Source organism: Platichthys flesus, chromosome 19 (genome assembly GCF_949316205.1).
Source record: "Platichthys flesus chromosome 19, fPlaFle2.1, whole genome shotgun sequence".
Classification (NCBI taxonomy): domain Eukaryota; kingdom Metazoa; phylum Chordata; class Actinopteri; order Pleuronectiformes; family Pleuronectidae; genus Platichthys; species Platichthys flesus.
Window position 1 is genome coordinate 5,856,504 of NC_084963.1, and position 21,535 is coordinate 5,878,038.

Here is a 21,535-nt window from a genome sequence, read left to right on the forward strand (position 1 = left end):
CGATGGGGATGAGCATGAGGATCAGGTTAAAGTCTAAACTCTGAACTTAAATGAACACAAAACTGTAGCCTGCAGCGAGTCATGAAAAATTCCTTTTTGTTTTAGGGGGAAAATGAAAGATTAATTCATTCAGCTTCACTTTGTATCATTTCTCTTTTTGTTTCAAGTCCGGAAAGCAACAAAAAAAGACCCCCCCCCCCCCAACACACACACACACACAGACACACAGACACACACACACACACACACTAAACACGGACTCTTCTCCTGTTCTCACACAACCATAACAGAGCAACGCTGACAAATCGCGCGTAACGTCTTTGCTCTCAATCCTCCGAGACGTGCAAATTACGCACGACGCGCGTCATGGAGTGTCCGAGGGGGCTGAGTGCGCTTCACACCCCCACCTCCCCACGCTGATTCCTCTTCCTCCTCCTCCCTCCTCCTCCTCCTCCTCCCTACTTTTCCTGAATCACTCTGTCCAAACACACGTTCATCCACTCTCACTCTTTCGGTGTGTGTGGGTGTGTGTGTGCGTCAACGAGCGGTCTCCGCTGCTCGGGACTAAAGCGCACGCAGCAGCTTTAATTTTCCAGTGCACGCTCGCTCGCTCCGCTTCGGGGAGGGAGGAAGGAGGAGAGCTCGGGCTCTTTACAGCACGGATACCACCTCCGATGGACGCCATATAGGAGCAGATAACACTCACATCTTACTGTTTCTTCTCCTGGAGACTGTTACGCATGCGAGTGCAAGTTTCGTGGGGGACAAACTTGCAAACGCGTCCTCGTGCGCCACCGGGCTTGATGTGTTTTACGTGTCTGCGCTCGACAGTGAGGTAGACTGGCACGGCTTTCTTTTTACCGGCGTGGGGTCGAGCCCGTGGATGCAGGTGCCGGGGTCGGTGCGTGAACCCCATCGCAGGATCAGCCGGGACTAGGGGCGACCATGGTTCCTCCAGTTGTTCTGAAGTGGATGAGGAATATGTCTCCGGAGATGCTGCTGCTGCTGGTGCGGATCCTGTGGGTTTTACCTGCGACCGGAGCGGCTCCTGCCATGCGCACAGATCAGCTGGACACCGGGGTGGTAAGTTTCACACCTTCCCCACACGAGTTTTGCTACTTAAATCAGTTTCGGACACGATGGGAAGATAGTTCATCCACTTGGTGTTCCAGCTGGACGCAGGGATGTGCGTCTCTACCCGACCTCTCCATCAGAAAGCGCAGTTTCCCTGACTTTTCGTGCTCGGAGGCGGACTCGACTTGAATGTTAACACCTCCAGTGCACGGCTGAGTCCGGCTGTGCAGGCTGCATGTGACGGTCGAATTTGAACAGGAATCCCTGTAGTGGCTGCAATGCAATAAATGAATAAATGTAAATGTATTTTTGCTCATCGACCTGGTCCACTACTCGGCTGCTGACATTGTATATGCGCTAAGCTGATGAATGGCAAACCAGGCTCAGTCACTTCCATAACAGTGAAACACGCACACCCACACGCACACACACATACACACACACACAAACACACGTTATTGGCTGTTTCCATTTTCTTGGACATGATGCCTGAGGAAGACTTTGCTCCAATATGTCTGTTTAAGACAAGTTTAAACCGTCACTGGGTTTAATATGTGGTGTTGACTGAAAATGAGCAGATGATCCAGGAAGACAGATAGAAAGAGATAGATAGATACATGGATAGATGGATATATTGATAGATGGATATACATATAGATAGATGGATAGATGGATGGATAGATAGACTGATAAATAGATAGATAGATGGATGGATAGATAGACTGATAAATAGATAAGATAGATGGATAGATAGATAGACATGTACTTTGGCAATATGGCCCCAATAATCACGATAATATCTCTCGATATTGATAATTATCACAATAAATGTCATATTGATATTTATTTTTATAGGGTAGAGAAAAATATACTTGATAAACAGCACAAAATTTTACCAATCTGAGGTTGATCAATAATGTTTGACTTTTGTTGTTTCGCAGTTGATAAAATCATATTTTAACAGTCAGTAATGCTTAACATGATGTCAACACTTAAATGGAGTGGAGCTGTGAACATAGTAGTTTTTATCAATGTGATTTTAGTAGTAAACAGTAATAATGAAAAACGTGGCACAGAGAAATCCATTTGAACGATATTGGTGTAAGGCTTTGCAGCGGCTTAAAACCAAAATAATTATTCCAATTAACTGCATCCAAGCAGGAAATGAAGCTGTTAAAAAATAATGTCGCCGGTAGCTTTAATGAGCAAAGCACCTGCAGATAAAATATGTATTAATTAGGCACAACGTCTTAATTAACTGTTTAGCTGTCAACACAAGGTCCTCATTTGCTTGCAGCTCTTCTCCACATTCAGTCACATCCACATCTATCTCTCTTTTTATCTTTTTAACCATCTATCTATCTTTTTATCATTTTATTACTCAACCACTTCCACCGTCTCCCCAGTGGTTGTGTCTCCGGCTGCAGACAGCCACTCATCTCCTCGGTCGTACTTGGGTAGCCACTCGACAGCAGACATGAACAGCCCTCCTGCTTATTGGGGACAGTCACGTGGAGTCGGAGCCTCTGAGTGCACGGAGACGAGCACTGACTCATCTACAGACCTCATCAGGAAGCGGTTACGATGTGCAGGACGTACGCGTGTGGAAGATGACGAGGTGGAAGGGCAAACGTCTGCGGGGCGAGCTGGTGGAGTGTGCAGCACATCGGCTCATTTGAATAACAGGATTATTAGTCAAACACGAGTCAAATCAATGGCTTCAAATGTGAAAACAAAGCGGCCAAATATATATTTGATAGTTTCCATCATCATTTAAGTCTTTTGTGTTTTCGCAGTGGAGATCAACATGTTGGGCGGACGGCTGCCTGTGAGCTGGTGTTTGGTCAGGTGATCCTTAAAGCTGCCTTGATACTATGTCATCCCTTATCAAGCTGTGTGAGAGCGTGTGAGCAAACACGTGGCGTCTTTCCCTCGCAGCAGTTACAGAAGCTGTTTTCAGACGTGCACTGAAGTCTGGGCTTTTGCTTAAATTGTCAGAAGCGGCTGTATGTGAGAACGCAAATGTCCAATTTGTGTAACTTTTCTCACGCGTTATCCAGCATAATTCTCAGTGGGCGAGAACAAATATGAGACTGAAAGAAAACAAATGTCTCCGGATTGGAAAGAGGAGAATCCGGAGCGTTTCCCAATATGGGCCAACTTGGGCGTCAGTGTGCTGTAAACAAAAACACATGATTTCTACCCAGGCACCACTCCTCACCCCAATGTAGCGGACCATTTCCTGTTGGTGTGAACACGTCTGACTCAGACAATCTCCTTTTGCTTTCTTCGTAAATGTAAGTCAAACTTTCGGGCAAAAGGCCCGGAACAAAAAATCCGGACATTTCCCTCTTTCTTGTCTGAAAATGGGCAGAGTAGCGTGGGCCCCTCTGGATTTCTGCTCCTCACCACATGTTGAAATTGTGAATTTAAATTCATGGCTCTCTCTTTCATTCCAGGCTGTACCACTGCTGTCTGTGCTCGGAGCAGTTGGCCACAGTTTTCACTCCATATGACAGGAACCAATACAATAGGCTGCAAAAGGCTTAAAGCTGCAGAGAGCTGCGTCAGATTAGCAGCAGAATCCAACCTCTTACTGGAAATCATTTGATCCTGTGTTCCAATTCATCGCTTTACGCAGGTTTTAACTGATTTGTTTTCACAGCTTCAGTTTGAAAAGTGACAGAGTAGCGAATATCACATTTTCTAAATCAGTTTTGCTTGTCATCTAAATTTAGCCTTTCTTCGAAGCATCTTTCAAACTGCAAATCTGTCTCTGCATTTTTGCAGTTGAGAAGAATGGAATTTGATAGTTGCCCCGACTAATGAGTGTTTTCATTAGTGGCTAACCTGCCAATCATTTACTTGAATAATAATTCCGTAATGGAAAATTGTCACAACCAAGGAGAACTGTATTTTCAGCTCTCCGATTAGACGAGCCAATAAAAGTGTGTGAGTGTGTTTTTGATCAAAAACTTTTTCATAAGGACTCATTATTAAACCACGATCTCATAAAAGGTCACATCAAAGGCAGACGCAGATTTTTTTTTTAGGGTAGTGTTGAAACTGGACGGGCAGACAGCTGAACACCATCGTCCCCTGTGACCCCCCCCGATTGACTTTCAAATAAGACTTCTCCTGCATTAAAGAAATCGCTCTCAGCTGCAGAGAGCAGGTGGATAATTTGTTGTTGATTTGGATTCCCCCCCCCCTCGTCTCAGCCTCGTGGTCATAACACCGACACGTCCGGGACCTAAACCACAAAAACAACTGTCTACCCGTCGAACCGTGTCCTGATCTCCGGCCCCGCTGCTCCCGAGTCCCATCACACTTCAGAGCCGCCGTCCTGCATCTCTTCTCTTCTCCTCTCTCTTGAGCTCATGCGTGCATCCCTATCTTTTTGAACTACTGTAGGCGAAAGTGTAATTAACCGGAGCACAAACTGTAGCACAGCTCTGAGGCTTCCAGTTTTCAGTTTTGCTGTTATCTGGCGCAGCAATTTGCAATTTAAGCATCGGAGGGAGCTGCTACGTCACAGCTACGATGCAATCTGCGCCTTTTTCTGCTCGTTGAATCATTTTACTCCTGATGGCTGTTTTCTGCATCACCAGGGAATGACTTACACTAGATACTTAAAGGATTATTTGCCTTCCGAAGAAGTACTGTGCTTTAGAGTGAGGTGAAGCGATCGGCTGCTGATGTAAAACCCCATAAATACTATTTAATCTTGCAGAAAGTGACCTTGACGAGTGTCTCCATTGCACTTAATCTTTCTTGGTGAGGACAATTTAATTTTGCTTGTGTTTCTAACTGTCGTAGGAAAGAAAACCAGATGAAGAGAGAGGTTCACAAGCGATTGGACGTCTGCAACCGTGGCAGTCTGTTTCTAATCCTCTCCTCATTTTGCTCTACAATTCCTCCAATGAGGAAACCATCTGGTCTTGCGTCCAATGAATTGGAAGAATAAAAAAAAAAGCCTGGTAGTCGCCACCCACCTCCAGCCACTCTCCAGACCTCATAATACTGTCTTCTCAGGCAGCTACAGCCTGGTTCCAATACCACCGCCCCTCATTAGCTCCCTCTTGCCTCTCAGGAGTGCGTATTTTGCCAGTATCCTATTCTATCTCCTCAGTCTTTCAGTCGCCCCACCCTTCAAAAAAATGATAGGAGGCTTTCTTCTACCAGTGCATCACGGTTTCTTCTGATTGCAGCCGGAGGCTCCGGCATAGAAGGGGCTCAAACAGAAAACTGGATGCAGAGTGAAAGTCAAGGGGAAAGATGCAGGGATTGTTCCACTGAAATAAGTAATGACCCAGAAACAGTCAAGAGAAGAAGTGGAGTGAAAAGGGAAGATGATACCTCAGAGCAGCTCGACTCACAGCAGCGTAGTGATTCAGGTGGAGATCTCACAGGCTCCACATTTCTACCCTAATTGTTCTAAGCAGCTGCAGAAGCATGAAAGTTAACTCGTCTTTCTCCTCTTTCTCACATGGTGTCGTACACTTGGCACCCCCATGTGACCTTTCTCGCTGTGGCAGCCTATCACGGAGCTTAGATCCAGGGCATGTCGCGGAGATGGCAGCTCAGCAGCATCGAATATATCACTTTGGAAAGATTGACAGAGAGGACATGAGACAGGGCGGCGCATAATGTACATCTCGCTTTCGGGCTTCTCAGGCAGAGGGAGATGATCTGGAAACCGATGAGTCTTTCAGTCCTCTCTTATCGAATCTGTCGTCGCAGCTTTGCAGGTTACTGAGGAGATTGTCAGACTTTATAAGGTCTTCACCGAAAGAATCAATGAGGATGTTAATGGCTCCTGGTTCTTTATTGGCTGCGAGGGACAGATGTGCAGCGGCAACATTTCTGCTCGATATTTTCAGCCGGATCCCCCCGTCAGAGTTGGTCAATGTGGCCCGGGAAAGGGAAGTCTGGGGCCCCCTGCTTGAGCTGCTCCCCCCGCGACCCGACCCCGGATAAGCGGATGAAAATGAGATGAGAGATTTTCAGCCGGTGACACCAGCAGGTACATTTGGATGAAAACACGATTTTGTTGCTATAGACAGACGAAGGATTTGTGGGTTGGTAACCAGTTTAAGCATGTCCTGGATTCAGGGCCTCCCAGTAACACTCTGGCTGCCCCGGTGCGTTCTTTTCTTTTAATGTCTAAACAACCCAGGTGAGGTTTTCTGATATGTACTCAGGGTAAAAACCTGAACTGATGCTTTGACTCTTCCTGTCTTACAAATATTTCACAATAAACAAATGAACGGACAAGTGTTTTTACTTTGATACAGGAAGTGTTGAAAATGTTTATGTTTGTGACATATTTGACAAACATTCAAACTCATCATAGACCCTGTCTATCTAGAGGAGCAGTGTCTGGGCATGTCTGTGATGTTTCCCACAACAGAGCTGCACGCGATGGTCCTGTTCCATTGGCTTGAGCTGACTTCATCACTGGTGCAGGCCCACTGCAGGGCTCCCCATATAGAAAACCTCAAATCAGCTCCATGTGGACAGTTCTATTTTAGCCCTGGGAGCCCGGCCCCTCGTCGCTGTCTTCAACCAGATCATGGTTTCGGCTGCCGCTGCCGCTCAAAGGCCCGACTACATCTTGTAATTACGGTGGTTTCTGGTGTTGCACTGGCCTGCACGCTGCAGCCTAAAATAATCCACGGCGCTGCCAACTGAACTGCCAATAGACGGATTTAATAGTACGATCAAGAAAACCCCAAAGCAGCAACAAAGCTACTCTGAAATTGCTTGCAGAAATTGGCAGCACTATAATAAATGTGGTTTGTGTGTGTGTGTGTCTGTGTGTGTGTGTGTGTGTGTGTGTGTGTGTTCAAGTCAGTTTCTTCTTCTTTGTGTGTCACTTTAAGATGCATGTATGCAAGAATGCATGTCAGTGAGTGTGGTTGTGCATTACTGGCCACACTGGTGATCTCATAGCTTCTCTAGTATTTGCCATTTCTCAGAAAGTCCCAGCAGACAAGATGATGGCGGTAGGAAAAGAGGGAAGCGGGAGATCGCTTATCATCTTTGGACTCAAGTTCCAGACCGATGTGTGTCCGTGATCCAGTTTCTCTGCAGGTCCGAGTGAAATGAGGAGAACTAGACCAAGAGAGATTGAGTGGGTGGCAGAGACAAGCGTCTCCCCTATCACTGGCAATTAGGTCCACTTTCCTTTGGGTCTGTGTTGATACTCAACTTCTCATCAAGTGAATATAATGAGCTGCTAACCGGCTGCAGGACTTTAAGTAGAACGCACAATCTAGACCGGGTGATATCCTGCAGTCGGGTCAGAGTGAGGGATATAGGACCATGCTTAAAAATAGAGTCAAACACATACAGAGACACATGTGAGCGAGGACATGCATGTGTCTGTGTGTGTGTGTGTGTGTGTATGTATTTTTGCATGTGCAGTGTGGACATGCCAGTTGGCAGCATTCCTCCGCTAACACCACAGAGACATTGTCTTGTTTGTGGGGATCACTATAGCAGCACATGGCAGCGCTGTCGTGAACTTCATACAAGGACAGGACATAAATACACACTCATGGGCAGAATGTATACAGTGTAAAGCTTTGAACTGTGGATGGAAGTCACGGAAATAGAAATCAGCTCTAAGATCTCCGTGTTCAGTCTCAGCTACAGAACATGAGTCTATTATTATTATTATTATTATTATTATTATTATTATTATTAATAATGCAAAAATACAAGTTTGATTGAATTTGACCTGACACAGGTTTAATTAGAATACCAGCACTCCCACTCGATCCATGCAGTCTGAGGAGGTTGAACACTCCACTCGTCTGTGGTGGCTCCTCCGCGGCCTCACACTGTGGAAAGCTAATAGATGAGCCTGCAGACTTGTTGTTGTTGAAGAGTTAGACAGTTGCATGGTTTCGAATTCAAAACACAGCTTTTCCTTATCCGTTATGTTTACCCGCCCTTGGTTTCTCTAGCTTGGATTTCATTGACATTTTCCACATTATTAAAGGTCACTGAGGTTTAAACCAATCTACGTGTGATATTGATTGGCTGTGTTTTAATATGACTAACCTTTTATCTGGATTTCTTAAAGCTCATGCAGTGAAAAACTGCAGAAAACAAGTGGCATTCACCTTGATTGAACTGCAGATTTTCTCTATAAATTCATAAAAGACTTCCTAAAGTGTGAGTGGGGGGGAAACAAAATCCAGCTCAGATGATCAGGAAACATTTGTTCACATAAAAGCGGCAGAAAACTTGATCCTTGTCCTTGGAGTCACCAGGAAGATGATTCCAAACAGATAAATATCCACCGCGATGGTTAGGGGGCTTCCACGTGTGTGTACGCATGTTTGCCGACGTGTTGTTGTGCGTCTGCCTTCTCCTTTAATCCTCAGTATCAGGAGGGCGCTGGGCGAGCTTTATTCGATCCTTGTGTCTGTGGGCTTTGGCTGGATGCCACGCCACATGACCGCCCACAGAGAGAGAGCAACATCAAAGAAGGTTCGGAGGCTCCTTCCCTCAGTGGAGCCGCTGGAACTTAGGGGGACGTTGTAATTGGCCCCATCGGTTTGTTTATCTTTAATCGCTTGCCGAAAAATGTCCCCAAAGTAGCCCACGCTCGTGCATTCAGTCACAAAACATGATCAAACCCGTGCAACCCACACATTAATGTCGGATTTATGTCCTGACATAACCTACAAAGGGGTTCGATTACACGTCTTGTCTTTTTAAAGGATGGATTTTTCCGGGAAGTGGGGAAGAAAAGGCCTTCTGTGCACTTGGGCTCAGTTGCAGTTTTGCTTCTGTGGCTTTGAGTCATTAGCCAGGACGTATCCCTTGTCTCCAGCAATAATACACAGGTTAACTTGGGCACAGCACGGCCGCCTTTGTGCCAAAATGAGTCTCTAGTGCATGTTGTGGGCCTGTGTGAGAGGGAAGTGAGCTGCTGATGGCACAGATTGAGACAATGTTACCCGTGTTGAACAAAACCCCCTCAAACAGTTGTCAGCAGACTCGGCAAAGTAAATAATAAATCAGCCCCAAAAAGGAAAAGTCTGAACAATATGTAGATGCGCCTGTTAACTGTTTTACGAAGGAAAACCCTGAAGCGTGATTAGCAATTGTACAATCTGCATATTTTGCTGATTCATGTTAAATTGAGGGAGCGCTTATGAACACACTCTCTCTAACACACAGGTCGGAAAACACATAAATCATCTTTGATGTGTACATTTTGAGCCTGAACAGTTTATAAACAAACCAGCGGTTAACATACTTGATTAACAAGACTCAGGGGCGGGGTGGGGGGGACGTCCGGCCTCCAGGCTGCTTGTGGCTCACGAGACAGTTTGATCAGGCCCACGAGACAATTTATTAATACTTTAAAAAAGCAACCACTCAGCAATACCTAAAGATTCTCTAAAACAGTAGACTCCCGTGTTTCAGGGTGGTCCCCCGCTGGCTGTGCTCCGCCTGTCAGGTCACGGTCAGGCTGAGGAAAAACACACACTGTTCTGTCAAGAGAAGGAAAGGAGGTGAAGAATGCTCTGTGTTCCAAAAGAGGCTTTTACAAGTCATTACTTCATCATCGAAGTAAGAGACACATCAGTGTGTTTCGATCGTGGGGACGTGCTCGCAGTGATAAAATAAAGGCCAATCTCAAATGTCATTGCAGCAGGAAACATTAAGTGAAGCCGGATGAGTCACTTGGACGGTGATGAAACAGTTAGTCGGTGTTTGGGTTTAGAAAAAACATGTTCTGAGCAGCACAGGGTTACACAGGCAGGTTCTGTGGTTAGTGGGCTAGAAGCTTCTGATTCTGAAACCTCAGAGGATTTGTGAAGGACTCGTGTGGAAGTGAAATTGTTCCCATATACGTCAATTCGTCTTGAGGATCTGACATGTTTTTGTGTGTGGGATCTTTTCAAGCCAATTCACGGCCGGATAAAAGTGAGTATTTGTATTAGAGAGCTGTTTTGATAGCAGCGAGTAGCATCATTTTCATCATCACTACCATCTGACACCAGCCGCCTCTCCAAAGAGAAGCAATTCCAGCCCTTTCATCAGAGGGTTGGTGTGATGTATGGCTTCAATAATTTGAGTATGGCCCTCAAAGGGGGGTTTTAAAAATTGAAATGGCCCTATAAGTACAACGTTCCCCCCCGCTCCTGGTGTCTTATTGCAGTGGATGAAGAATATGTTCTGCAACGTCCAGCTTCAACCCGACTCTCTTCTCCTCTTTCTCCGTGTTCTCTCTGTTTCTGCATGTTTCCTTTCAACCATTAACTTCCTCTCTCTTTCTTCACCCATCTTTTTTATTGCCTCTTTGTATTGCTCTTCCCTCTGCTTCTGTTTCTCGACACCCCCGTCTCTCAACCTTCCTTCCGTGCCGCCTGCAGGAAGAGGAACGGGGTTGTGTCTCAGCTCTCTCTGTACGACCAGCTGTTCCTGTAAGCCCCGGGATTAAATGATTCACTTACAGTCATATTTTAATCCTCGCCGTCACGCTCTCGCACAAACAAACATGCAAATTAGGACCGATTTTTCCTCCCGAGTGTCTCGAAAATGACAGTCGCACCTCGACCTGAATGGGAACCGGGAATGCTGTCAAGTTCCTGCTTAGGAGGGTTTGTAACTGAGTGAAAGGACTCAGGGGGGGGGGAGAAGTGTTAGCCATCAAAAGGCTGCTGGAGCTCTCTAATCACTAAAGAAAGGTGCGTCAATACTTCCTTTCATATCTCCTTAAGCAAAGGGTATGTTGGACCTTCCCTTAGTAAAGGAATTAAGAAATAACGTCCCACCGATCCTTGCAGCAGCAACATTTATTGACCCATGATGCATAATCATGTATCCTGATTGAAGTGCGGTTGGATCGTCTTAGCGCTGCAGGTTTCTTTCCTTTCTCGAGCACCTCACACGCTCCATCAAAGTCAAGAAAAAGTGGATGGGAAAGGAAGTACTTTTTTGGATCATTCAACCACAGCAGGGCGTCAGAAGAAAAGGCTCATCCGTCACGATGCACTGTATCGTTTCATCAAGTCAGACTTGTGTCCCATTACATGCACATTGTATCTGCAGCCGAGCAAAACACTGCCCGTGATTGAGTGTTTCAGCAGGTGGCGCGGGTGCCATCTGCTTGTAGCACAGCGAGCTGGAATCTGAATGATGACTTCTCGTTGTATTCCATCGTTTTTACTTTCGCCTGCGTGAAATCGATGGAAAATAGGTAAATTGTAACTCATTGCAGTCGAAGATAAAGTCTGGTTACACGTTATACCACGATGACACAAGAATCTCAAATGCCAGCCTCTGCAGCTGAAGCAGCAGTTCCTTCCCCCGTTTGGATTGGGCCTATTTAAAGTTTTATTTTCAAGACGACATGTCTCATTTATATATTTTGCATCAGAGCTCCTGCTAAGAAACGAGCTGACACCAGATTTCTCCTCTCATCTCTTTCTGCCTCGCTGCAGACATCCTGATAGCTGCTCCGAGAGGAAACCTGGGCAGTAAACGAAAAGAACACAGAGCACTTTTGTCAACAGAAAGCATGAAAGCAATTCCTCCCTTCTACTCAGTTGATTATATGTTCTGTGCTGTCAACTCCGAGGGATGTAAGTGATCATGGATTGAATTCTTTGTGAAGCCTCCTTTGCGAACGCCTCTGTCACGTCTGTGAAGCGGAGGCAACAATGTGAATCCCCTGGAACAATTATATCAACTTTGCAATAGAGCTAAATATATCAGGATTGTTTAGCGTATAAGTCCAGGTGTGGTTGGAGGTCCATGATAATAAGGCTTATTGTTTTGCTGCATGAAGTAATGACCAGTTTTGAGTGACGTCTACTTAATGGTGAGGGGGCTGTACAGGCTAACTCAGTTCCATGGCCATTAGCCAAAATGAATGATACATGAATCACACATTTGCAAGGAAAAAATTGGGATTTTTGTTTTAACCTCTATTCATTTCAGGGTGTTTCTGTTGAGCGAGTTGTTGTTTTGACCTTTGTGAGGCGACGTTTTGATCCCAAAACCCAAAACAAAGTCTGAAGGCAGAGAGAGAGAGAGAGAGAGAGAGAGAGAGAGAGAGAGAGAGAGAGAGAGAGAGAGAGAGAGAGAGATAGAGAGAGGTCATGTTTTAAAGCAGCGACAGCAGAGGTGAGGGAATTGCATCAGAGCGTATTGGTGAATTCTCGGCCTGGATTAATTCTCCCTCTTTTACCGCCTGCACGGCAATCCAAGCCGGTGTCATTCAGGCTGCATGTCACAGCCAATTTCCCTCTCCTTTCATTCCCCTACAGCCCCCCCACCCCTCTCCCCTTTGATCTCATATGTGTGCACAAATGAGACTAAATCCTTCATTTCTTCGGTAAATTGTGTTTACGCTCAGGATGTGGCATTGGAACGATTTCAGGAGCTTCTCAGTCAAACACACTTCAGTGAGTCTTCACTCCTTGGATCCTACATCATCCCAGTGTAAGGCTTTAAGTAAACCGTCTGCCTGGCAGCAAGGCGCTGATCTAAAATGGGAAAAAAGGCTACCACCGCTTTGAATAGCGATAAGATCTTTGTGCCGACTGCAAACGACCAGAGATGTTCTGATAACATTTCTCCTGGGCGCAGAGCAACATGAGAAGTGGAGGATCGCTTGATGTGAGACATTTTCATCTGTGTGATTTGTGTTTATCGAGTTTTGTGCCATTTAGACGACAAAGAAACGGTTTCAACTGATCCGTGGAAAGAAATCTCTGCTCTATGTAGGCGTGATGATTCTGGTCTGATCTTTATCTGCATTTGCAGATTGTATGGCAGATGGCAGATACCTCATCAGTTGTGAGATTGGAATTGTCAAATAGATCGGAATATTTTTCATTTACAACATTTCAGAGCATGTTTTGTGGTTCTACAGAGACCTGGGGAATATTAGGGATTTGTCTGAGATAACACCTGTAAAGACAAATGTCAGGAATATAAAAACAAAACGGAGAAACTGAAAGAAAACCCAAAAGCGAAGTATTGTCGCGATCTGCTGCCTTTCTGGACGTAAAGTAACTTTTCTTTGGTTATCTTTATTTCTCTATGTCTATATTTCTCTTGAATTGAGCTTTCATAGTCACCGTATTATTGGCCTGAAGAAAAGAGAACCCTGATTGGAAGATTTTAGCAGAATTCGGATGCTATTTAAGAAACTGGGACAGTTTCCGAGAGATAAAATTAGTCCGGTGATAAGATTAAAAACTATTTATTAGGAAGACATTGAAGCTGAGCATTTGTAGCTCTGTGTCTTTTTTGTTTTCCTCAGCAGTCGAGCACTTCTTCTTACGTCCATGGGTGAAAACAAGTGTCTTCATGTTTTTTTGTCAGCTGCCGGGAGGAAAAGAGAAAGTCTCATTCGTAACTGGCATTAATTAATGGACTCGGATGACGGATTCTTTTAATACATCACACACAAGGTCCACTTCTCAGACTCCCTTTCTGTTCCAGCGCTGCCTCACATTCTTCGACCTCATCCTGGAGGTAGGGAGGAACAATGTCAACACTATAACGGACTCCGCTACTTCGTGACCCAGTGAGAGTCACTGGGGTCGCCGGGGTTAAATGTCTCCGTGTGACTCATTTCCTGCCCAACATGAAGGGACTCAGCAGCTGCTCATCGGGACTAAACAGGGAGGTATTGTGGGACGGAGGAGGTCACAGTGTTTATCACACACCGCTTTTGAGAATTGTTGCTGTGGTGGCACCAAGGCGACAGAACTCATCACGTGTGTGTGTGCGTGTGTGTGTGTGTGTGTGTCTGTGTGCGGGTGGCAGCTGTCTTTCTATTTGGAGGTCAAAGTTAAACAACAGTGAACTTTGACCTGTGAGTCTCAGGCGGAGTTGCAGTGAAGCTGGTGGAGAGATGACTTGTCGCCATCTCTGGACCATTTCCCGAGATAAAATCGACCCGAGCCCGACCTGAACGTGGAGGGCGAGGTTTTTTTGTCGGAAGCTGAAAGAAGCCCGATGTTTTCCTCAATTAGCGGCACGGGCAGAGAAACAAGTAGATAGCTCATTGAACATGACTGAAACGTTTCCCAAAACCTTGGGAAAAATTTGATATGTTTGTCCCAACTGGTTCTGACAGGTTTAAGTTGTGTATCTACACTCATACAGAGTTTGTACTTCAATAAAATCTAAGTCTAAAGACCTTGAGTCTATTCTGTTCCCTTCGGCAGTGGATTTATCTGAAACATTGTGGTTTTACTGAAACATTTCCGCAAAAGTCTTATTGTGAAGAAGACCAGATTCTCATGAGCCACTGTAATGAAATATATCTTTTCACTGAAGGCGCTTCTTTTCCTTACCCTCTTTTCCAGGCGAGAGTCAAATCAATGCAGACAGATGTCGGTTTCTTCTCTCCCACATCAAGTTATCACGTACAAGGAAAATTGATCCAATCAACATAACCTCTCACTGACTTATCCTTTGTCAAACTCACGCACCCACACAAGCAGTTGAGAAACACTTTACATTAATCACTGTCCTGTATGTGTGGCTTTCTTCTTCAGAACTCTGTTTTCCTTGGCTTGAACGAGACGCACCGAGTTATTCTCTTCACTAAACGTTGCCATTCAGTCATTCAAACGTTTATTTAATTAGGTAATTTTCTATTCCCGACACTGACGCCTCCCATCTCCAACAAGCCCAATGCTATTCATACACCATACCATAATATACTCCAAGTTCCATACCTTCCTTTAAATACCATCAGCTCTAATGAGGCGAGGAAAGACGTTGGCCTGCCTTGAATCTCTGGACGGACGATTCTGCTCTTTCTACTTCACGATCTCAGTGCATGATCTGGTTCCAGGGACCGGGATGAAGAGATAAATCATCCTTCACGTCCAGATACTGTAACAGACACTGGAAGTTACTCAGATGCTATCGTAGTCCGTGCACGCCTCAGTGATGTGTGAATGTGCGAGTGGGGGAGATGCAGTGTGTGTGTGTGTGTGTGCGAGTGTGTAAGTCGTCCTTGGTGAATTAATGGTCCAACGTGGACATAAATAAATGGCTTGTCTGTGGTTGTAGCATGTGCATGAGATGTGGAAGGATTTTGTGTGTGTGTGTGTGTGTGTGTTTGTGTGTGTTTGAATACTAACTTAATGAGCCATGTCTTGTAGAACAGGGGTGGGGAACCGTTTTCCTATCAAGGGCCATTTTTTATTTTTATAACATCCTTTGCGGACCATATTCAATTATTATCTTGATCGCTGGAACCGTTTTATCAAAAACAACTTGCTCGAACAGAAGCGCTCCACAACGGCAGGTTCAACTTTTTCTAACCATCACAGCTCTCACCACTGAACTCATCTTTGAACTGGGTGTTGAGTGTTCGAAGTCTACCTTTAACTTTTATGTCCTTGAGGCTCATCCTGTTCAGCTGCATGACTCCCACTGTACCGATGCTTTAGATTGACGTTTATCACCACTGCAGGGACGTCCCTACGAACTAGGAGCCGTGGCGTGTCTCTTAGTTCAACGTTTTTGAAGCACGGGTTTAAGGTCCAAGCACATTTAGGTTGTAAATCATTAGAAAGAGAGTAAGAGAACAAACTAAAACTAGACAACTAATTTGGTTAATTTTTGAATTCCAGCAGTAGAGTCCAAGGACAGTCATCAAATAAGAGCCTCTACAATATTGAGTCAATACTTAGTCGGACACTGCAGCTATAAAGCTAAAGTGTCTCGTGCTCCGTGCAGCAGCTTGAGTCTCTGGATTCCTGCTTCCGACAAAATGGCACGTGACCTCTTCAAGGCACTTTCTCTAAATTCTAGCGGAACATGTTTTCTTCCTCGGGAGGAGCCCTGAACTTACCAAGTGATAATAAACAAGGCCCGGTGCGGTCATTTGAGCAGCGTGTCGGCTAAGTGGTAAAGACCCCCTGGGCCTGAGTTGGGACATGAGGTCAAGCCCCCGTGTCAGCGAGCGTTTGACCTGCAGGAGTCACCGAATACTTTGGGTTCAGGGCTTCTGGGCTGCAGCCGAGCCACCGCCCTCACTTCAGTGTGAAAGGAAAACACAACTAGAGGAGACAGTCGGTGTTTGGACGTGGAACTCACAGCAGTACGGTTTTGTGTGTTACTCAATGCAGCCACATTAGTCAATACTTTTTGTCTCTCCACTGAATCACAGCTTGTTTGGAGATTCCTCTCTCCTCTATGTTCTATTCATTTCAGAAGGATAACACACAAATTGTGAATAAATGAACAACAGAGGACCATCCTGTACATTTTATCAGACAGAGGGTGTGAAGTTTGGACTGTGACCTCATTCAATCTGACTTGTATGTACAAATACAGTCCAGGTTAATTCATTCTCGGTAAACTAAGCATATGTCATATTCAAAACAACTTGCCAATATCCATACATGCAGAACACGTCAAGCTATATTGTAACGTGCACAAGTGACCACAGACATTTATTGACACACAAATATCAGGATTGAACTCAGGTAATCATACAGCTTTAGAGTCAATGCACATCTCACATTTGCTCTGTGTGAAATTGCATGTGCAGAAAAAACAATCAATAGTAAAGTGTCTCCTCGACTTTTCTTAAATTATTGTGACTTTACAGAGAATTTCCCCACTTTTGTAGTTTTTGTTTGTAAAAGCCTGTCGTCCTGTTTATTTTGACGGCTTTGTCTCTTCTCTAACTTTCTCTCTCATACTCAAGTCTTCCCGAATAAATAGGGTTAGGGTTAGTACGAGCACATCAAAACGAAAAAAGCTTGATCGTCTTTAGTTCTGCTTACGAGTCTTCACAGGAGAAGTGGACGTTCCAACACAACACGGCACTAGAAACACAGCCGAGAGAACGAGTGAGCACGGTGGCATCAGAGGCTTTTAAAGAAGGGAGCTCTCATTGTGGATTCAGAATGCTAATGTACAGGTGTTGGAAATCAGCTGTAATGCATTCAGAATGCGTGTGTATGTATATATGTATATATACACAGGGGGACCAGAAGTCTGAGACCACTCTCCCATTCGTGGTGAACCGGTTAGACCCCACTGTACATGTGTGTGTGTGTGTTGTGTCAGATTGGGAGAGGATGATGAATGAAGATGAATGCGTTCAACACACAAGACTCTGGCCTGTAGATGGATAAGGACCCCAGGAGAAAGATTAGTTTCTTTCTTTATTTAGACCCGTAACAACTTGATCAATCTTTTGAACCTAAACCCAGTCTCACCTGAACACAGGGACCTCCCTGTACAGGATTTCAAAGAGCTCAGCAGGTTCCTGGACTCGCTCCCTCTGAGCTACGATGTCAGATTTAAATTAGCTGCTGGCTCCACAGAAAAAAAAAAGTTTTATGTGGTGACTTTATGGGCGGTGTGTGAAAACAGGGGGTTGAGGTTGTGTCGACAGCGCAGATGTAATCAATCACTGGCTCGCCTTCCTCCCGGGGAGCGACAACGGGAACTTCCTCTTGTCCTCGAGGACGCATTGGACATTTACACACCGCACACAGATGGGCACACACGTTTCTGGCTTTATTTACAACTTTGGTCTTATTTTCATTATTTATGGTCTTTATAATATCATTCAATGCAGTATTTTCCCAATGTACAGTATTAACCGCCATATTGTACTGTTTTGTCAGTTTAAATATATAATCAATATCAACATTTACTACCTTATACTAACAGGAAATCATACATGTGATACTGGATGTCAATCATACCTCAATTTCACTTCACAAATACACATTTTGTCTTCATGTTCAAAGCTTTTTGAAAGAACAAAACTGAACAACAGTTTTTTATATAGAAATTGAACACTTAACCCACAACACTATAATTATAGATCTTGTATTAACACTGATAATGGCACCATGTTTCTCTCAGTAATTTATATTCCGAATCATCTTAGTCAGTGTAGGTGGAAGATGCATTTAAACCCATATATACAAAAGAACAGAATATTATACCCTTGAAATAAAACAGTAGCTTTAAAATTACATGCTGTGCACATTGCTTTTATTTTCATTGGAGCTGTATCACCCACATCCACTGTTTTGATTTCCAGCCACGAGCAGCGCCTCCATTTCCTTTGTGCATTGCCTTGTGGGGCCATATTTGTTTGCATATTGTCTGGTTCGCAGAAAATTTCATTTTATCACTGTTCCAGCATGGACACAACCTGCTTAGAATTGCTGTGCAGTGAAGGTTTTGAGCACAAAAAACAGATCCAGCATCCGTCACCATTCACTTTCATTCTCTCCTTTAAATAGCTTTGGCTGAGCTGTTTGTTGAAACCTGGATGTTCATGTTTCTTGTTGTGCTTCTCTCAGCCATGTTGGTGAGAACAGTGTGACCACTCATGAGACAAAGATAAGACCTCAGATTGAAATGACCATTTGCTTCAATCTAATTTCACTGGATTATTTTGAGGAGCATTTTACGTGACTCCAGAAAACTGTGTCACCGTTTTTGTTCTTTGTTGATTCAGTCTTTTTAAATTCTCTCACCACTCCCACTTGCCCCTGTCGTTCAGGAAGAGGTTGTTGTTATGGGTCACTTCCCCTCTACACTTGCACTTCTCCCGAGCTGACTGCAGGGATGGCAAAGACAAAGCATGAGATGGCAAATATCAACCAGCAGAGAGCTCACTAAAGCAGAGTCATTCAGTTAATGGGATTTCCCCTGCCTTGTCAATAAAGGAGGGATGCCTGGCCATCGATCAGTTCACCTCTGATGAGCGCCGGTCAAAAACCTATTTACAACCCGCCGTCTCCCATTGGCCGTCAGATCGGGAGGGAGGAGGAGGCTTTAGCGGAGCCGAGACGGATGAAGGGAATAGGGGGAGAGAGAGAAACCAGACAAAAAGAGGGGCCTCGGGAGAGAAAGGGTTAGAAAGAAAAGAGGAGAAGAGCTCAGTGCTCAGGTTGCAGCTCAGATGCTTCCATCCATCAGATCTTATAAGATCTAAAACCAATCAATGCTCTCCGCTGGGCTGCTTTGATTGACAGCAGCTTCACAGGCCCCAGATGGAGACGAGAGCTGCAGCTCTACCTTTTCATATACACAGGGCGTCTGTCTCTGCTGGTGTGTGTGTCCTCATGCATCCACAACATTCTTTCAAATAATCTTGTATCTATTATTTTGAAATCTATACAGTCACCAGTACAGGCCTGAGAGTTATACTTACCTCAACCAAGGAGGTTATGTCTGTGTCTTAATATTTAATGGGATTATTCAAATAAACTACTTTCCATAAAGGTTTATTGGAAGGATGTGGTGTGGGTCACCAGGGGATTGTTGGTATACATCACACACTGAGTGACGTTCCAGTTACTCATCAGATTTTAATCAGGAGACCTGTCAAGACAAGCTGTGATTGGCTCCAGCCCCAGGAGACCCTCACAGGATAAGCTGTATAGATAATATGGACGCATGAATTTTAATCAGGAGCCGGGTATGAACAAATAAATACGTATATATCTATATCTACCATCTATCAGCAGCTGTCTGTGGCTTTGATGAATGCAAATGAGATAAGATGGAGAGAATCAGAGCGTCAGGTACAGGTTGGAAAGAAACTGTTTTCATGGCACAGACGTGTACCTGGGCTCACGGAGGCTGAGACAGGATCAATATATTTTGAACCAGAGACATGATCTCCTATCTATCCATCACTGTCTTTTGCGTCTAGCTTGTTTGCTCAGACGTACACACACACACACACACACACACACACACACAGCTTGAATGCAAACATGTAAGGACACTGAATCCACAGAGCGTAAACACCAACAGGTGTCTCGACCGTCTCAGCGGCTGTGGGATACTTGGAGTCATTGAAATGCCTGCGATGACCCTTGACCTCTGTGTCTGCTGTTTCCCTCTGCAGGACTGGCTGAGCAGGTTTGGCTACCTCCCGCCCCCCGACCCAGTGACTGGTCAGCTGCAGACCAAGGAGGCCCTGACCAAGGCCATCAAAGCCATGCAGAGGTTCGGAGGCCTGAAGGAGACCGGAGTCTTCGGTACGTGGGCTGTGTTTTGTTTGTTTGTTTGGATGGAGGCAAAATGAGTTAGGAATAATCAACTATAACCTCTGTCAGTGAATCAGCCACTTCTCTCCTCTCCCCTCTTTATTTAGACCAAGCCACACAGGGTCTAATGAAAACACCCAGATGTTCTCTGCCAGATGTGTCTGAGGCCGAGGGGACGATGGGCCGCAGGAAACGAAGCCTGATTCCACAGAACAAATGGAATAAAATGCATCTCTCCTGGAGGTAGGAGCCAATAAGACATAAGAAGAAGAATTATTCGGTTGACTTGATGTTTTGTTTCGTACAATTTGTGTGTCAGCTCAGTTTGTTTGAGATTAGCAGTTGATCTCATCAATGCAGGGTCGTTTGCTCAAATCCAAGGTAATCCCAATTTTTCCCCTCCTTCTGTTCTTCCTTCGGTAGATGAGATTAGAGGATTCTTCCTTCAGCTGGAAGTCGGATCAATTCTGGCTCAATAATGTAAAAGTTGTGAGGTGATTGGAGAGAGACTTTGTATAAACAACAGATTCAAAAACACCTCCCATTCATGATTCCTGAACACATCTATGAAAACGTGAATCATCCAAAATAAGACATTTGTTTAAATGATAGAAACTTGGCTACGTGCCGAACTTTCCTCCTCCGTAGTAGAACATGGTGCATAATTGATAAAAATTGCATTTATTGCAGGACTAAACCTTTAATTTGTATAGGTGCTCTTACAAATGTCTTCCCATCGTGCGATGATGTGAGAGACCACAGTATAGTCGTCAGAAAGCCGAGTGGGAGGCAGAGAAACATCGGGTGGTCTGGTCTGATTCAGACGGCACCGGTCCTGATTCAACAATGAGCTGCCATAAGCCGCATGTGGGCCAGTGTTTTGTGTGTGCGCTGAATATGAATGTGTGCATGAAATGAGAAAGGAGGAAAATCAAACACACAACTCTATGGAGCAGCATATGCACATATGCACTCAGGTGTGTGTGTGTGTGTATGAGTGTATGTGTGCACTGCTTCCCTCCTGGTGGGCTTTAACTTTCTTTCTCCTCTTTGTGCTGCTGCCAGTCAGCCGCCACGCTCCTGTCGGCTCCCTCCACTCTGGAATAAGACGGGCTTGTCTTCAGTCCAGTGAAGCACGTTTGTATTCGCAGCACTCCGATTTGTAGAACAGTGCACGGGAGCAGTTGTGGATTATGTTCTAGCTTCAGATCCGGTGAGATTTCCATACAGAGCAGATTTTTCAGGGTAAAAACGCCATAACAAAAACACTCATTTCCTGCAGAGGTTGGCCTCCGCTGTAAATCTCCTGTGTGCTTTCTGTTTCTGTCTCCAGTTGATGTTCCACCACTCGAACACAGCGATTCCCTCCTGCCTGGTTCGGAAAAAAATCGTTTTATTATCCCATATTTCACAGTATCTCG

General features: G+C 44.9%; 1 protein-coding gene across 1 annotated transcript in view; it reads left to right on the plus strand.

Moving 5' to 3' along the window:
- Positions 1–547: 547 nt before the first annotated feature.
- Positions 548–21,535, plus strand: part of LOC133974613 (matrix metalloproteinase-17-like) — a 50,301-nt gene continuing 29,313 nt past the window's right edge. The window contains exons 1-3 of the mRNA XM_062412246.1: positions 548–1,083; positions 19,973–20,105; positions 20,222–20,357. Of these exons, the coding sequence (XP_062268230.1) occupies positions 946–1,083; positions 19,973–20,105; positions 20,222–20,357 (407 nt within the window). The 5' untranslated portion in view covers positions 548–945. The remainder of the gene's footprint in view (positions 1,084–19,972; positions 20,106–20,221; positions 20,358–21,535) is intronic.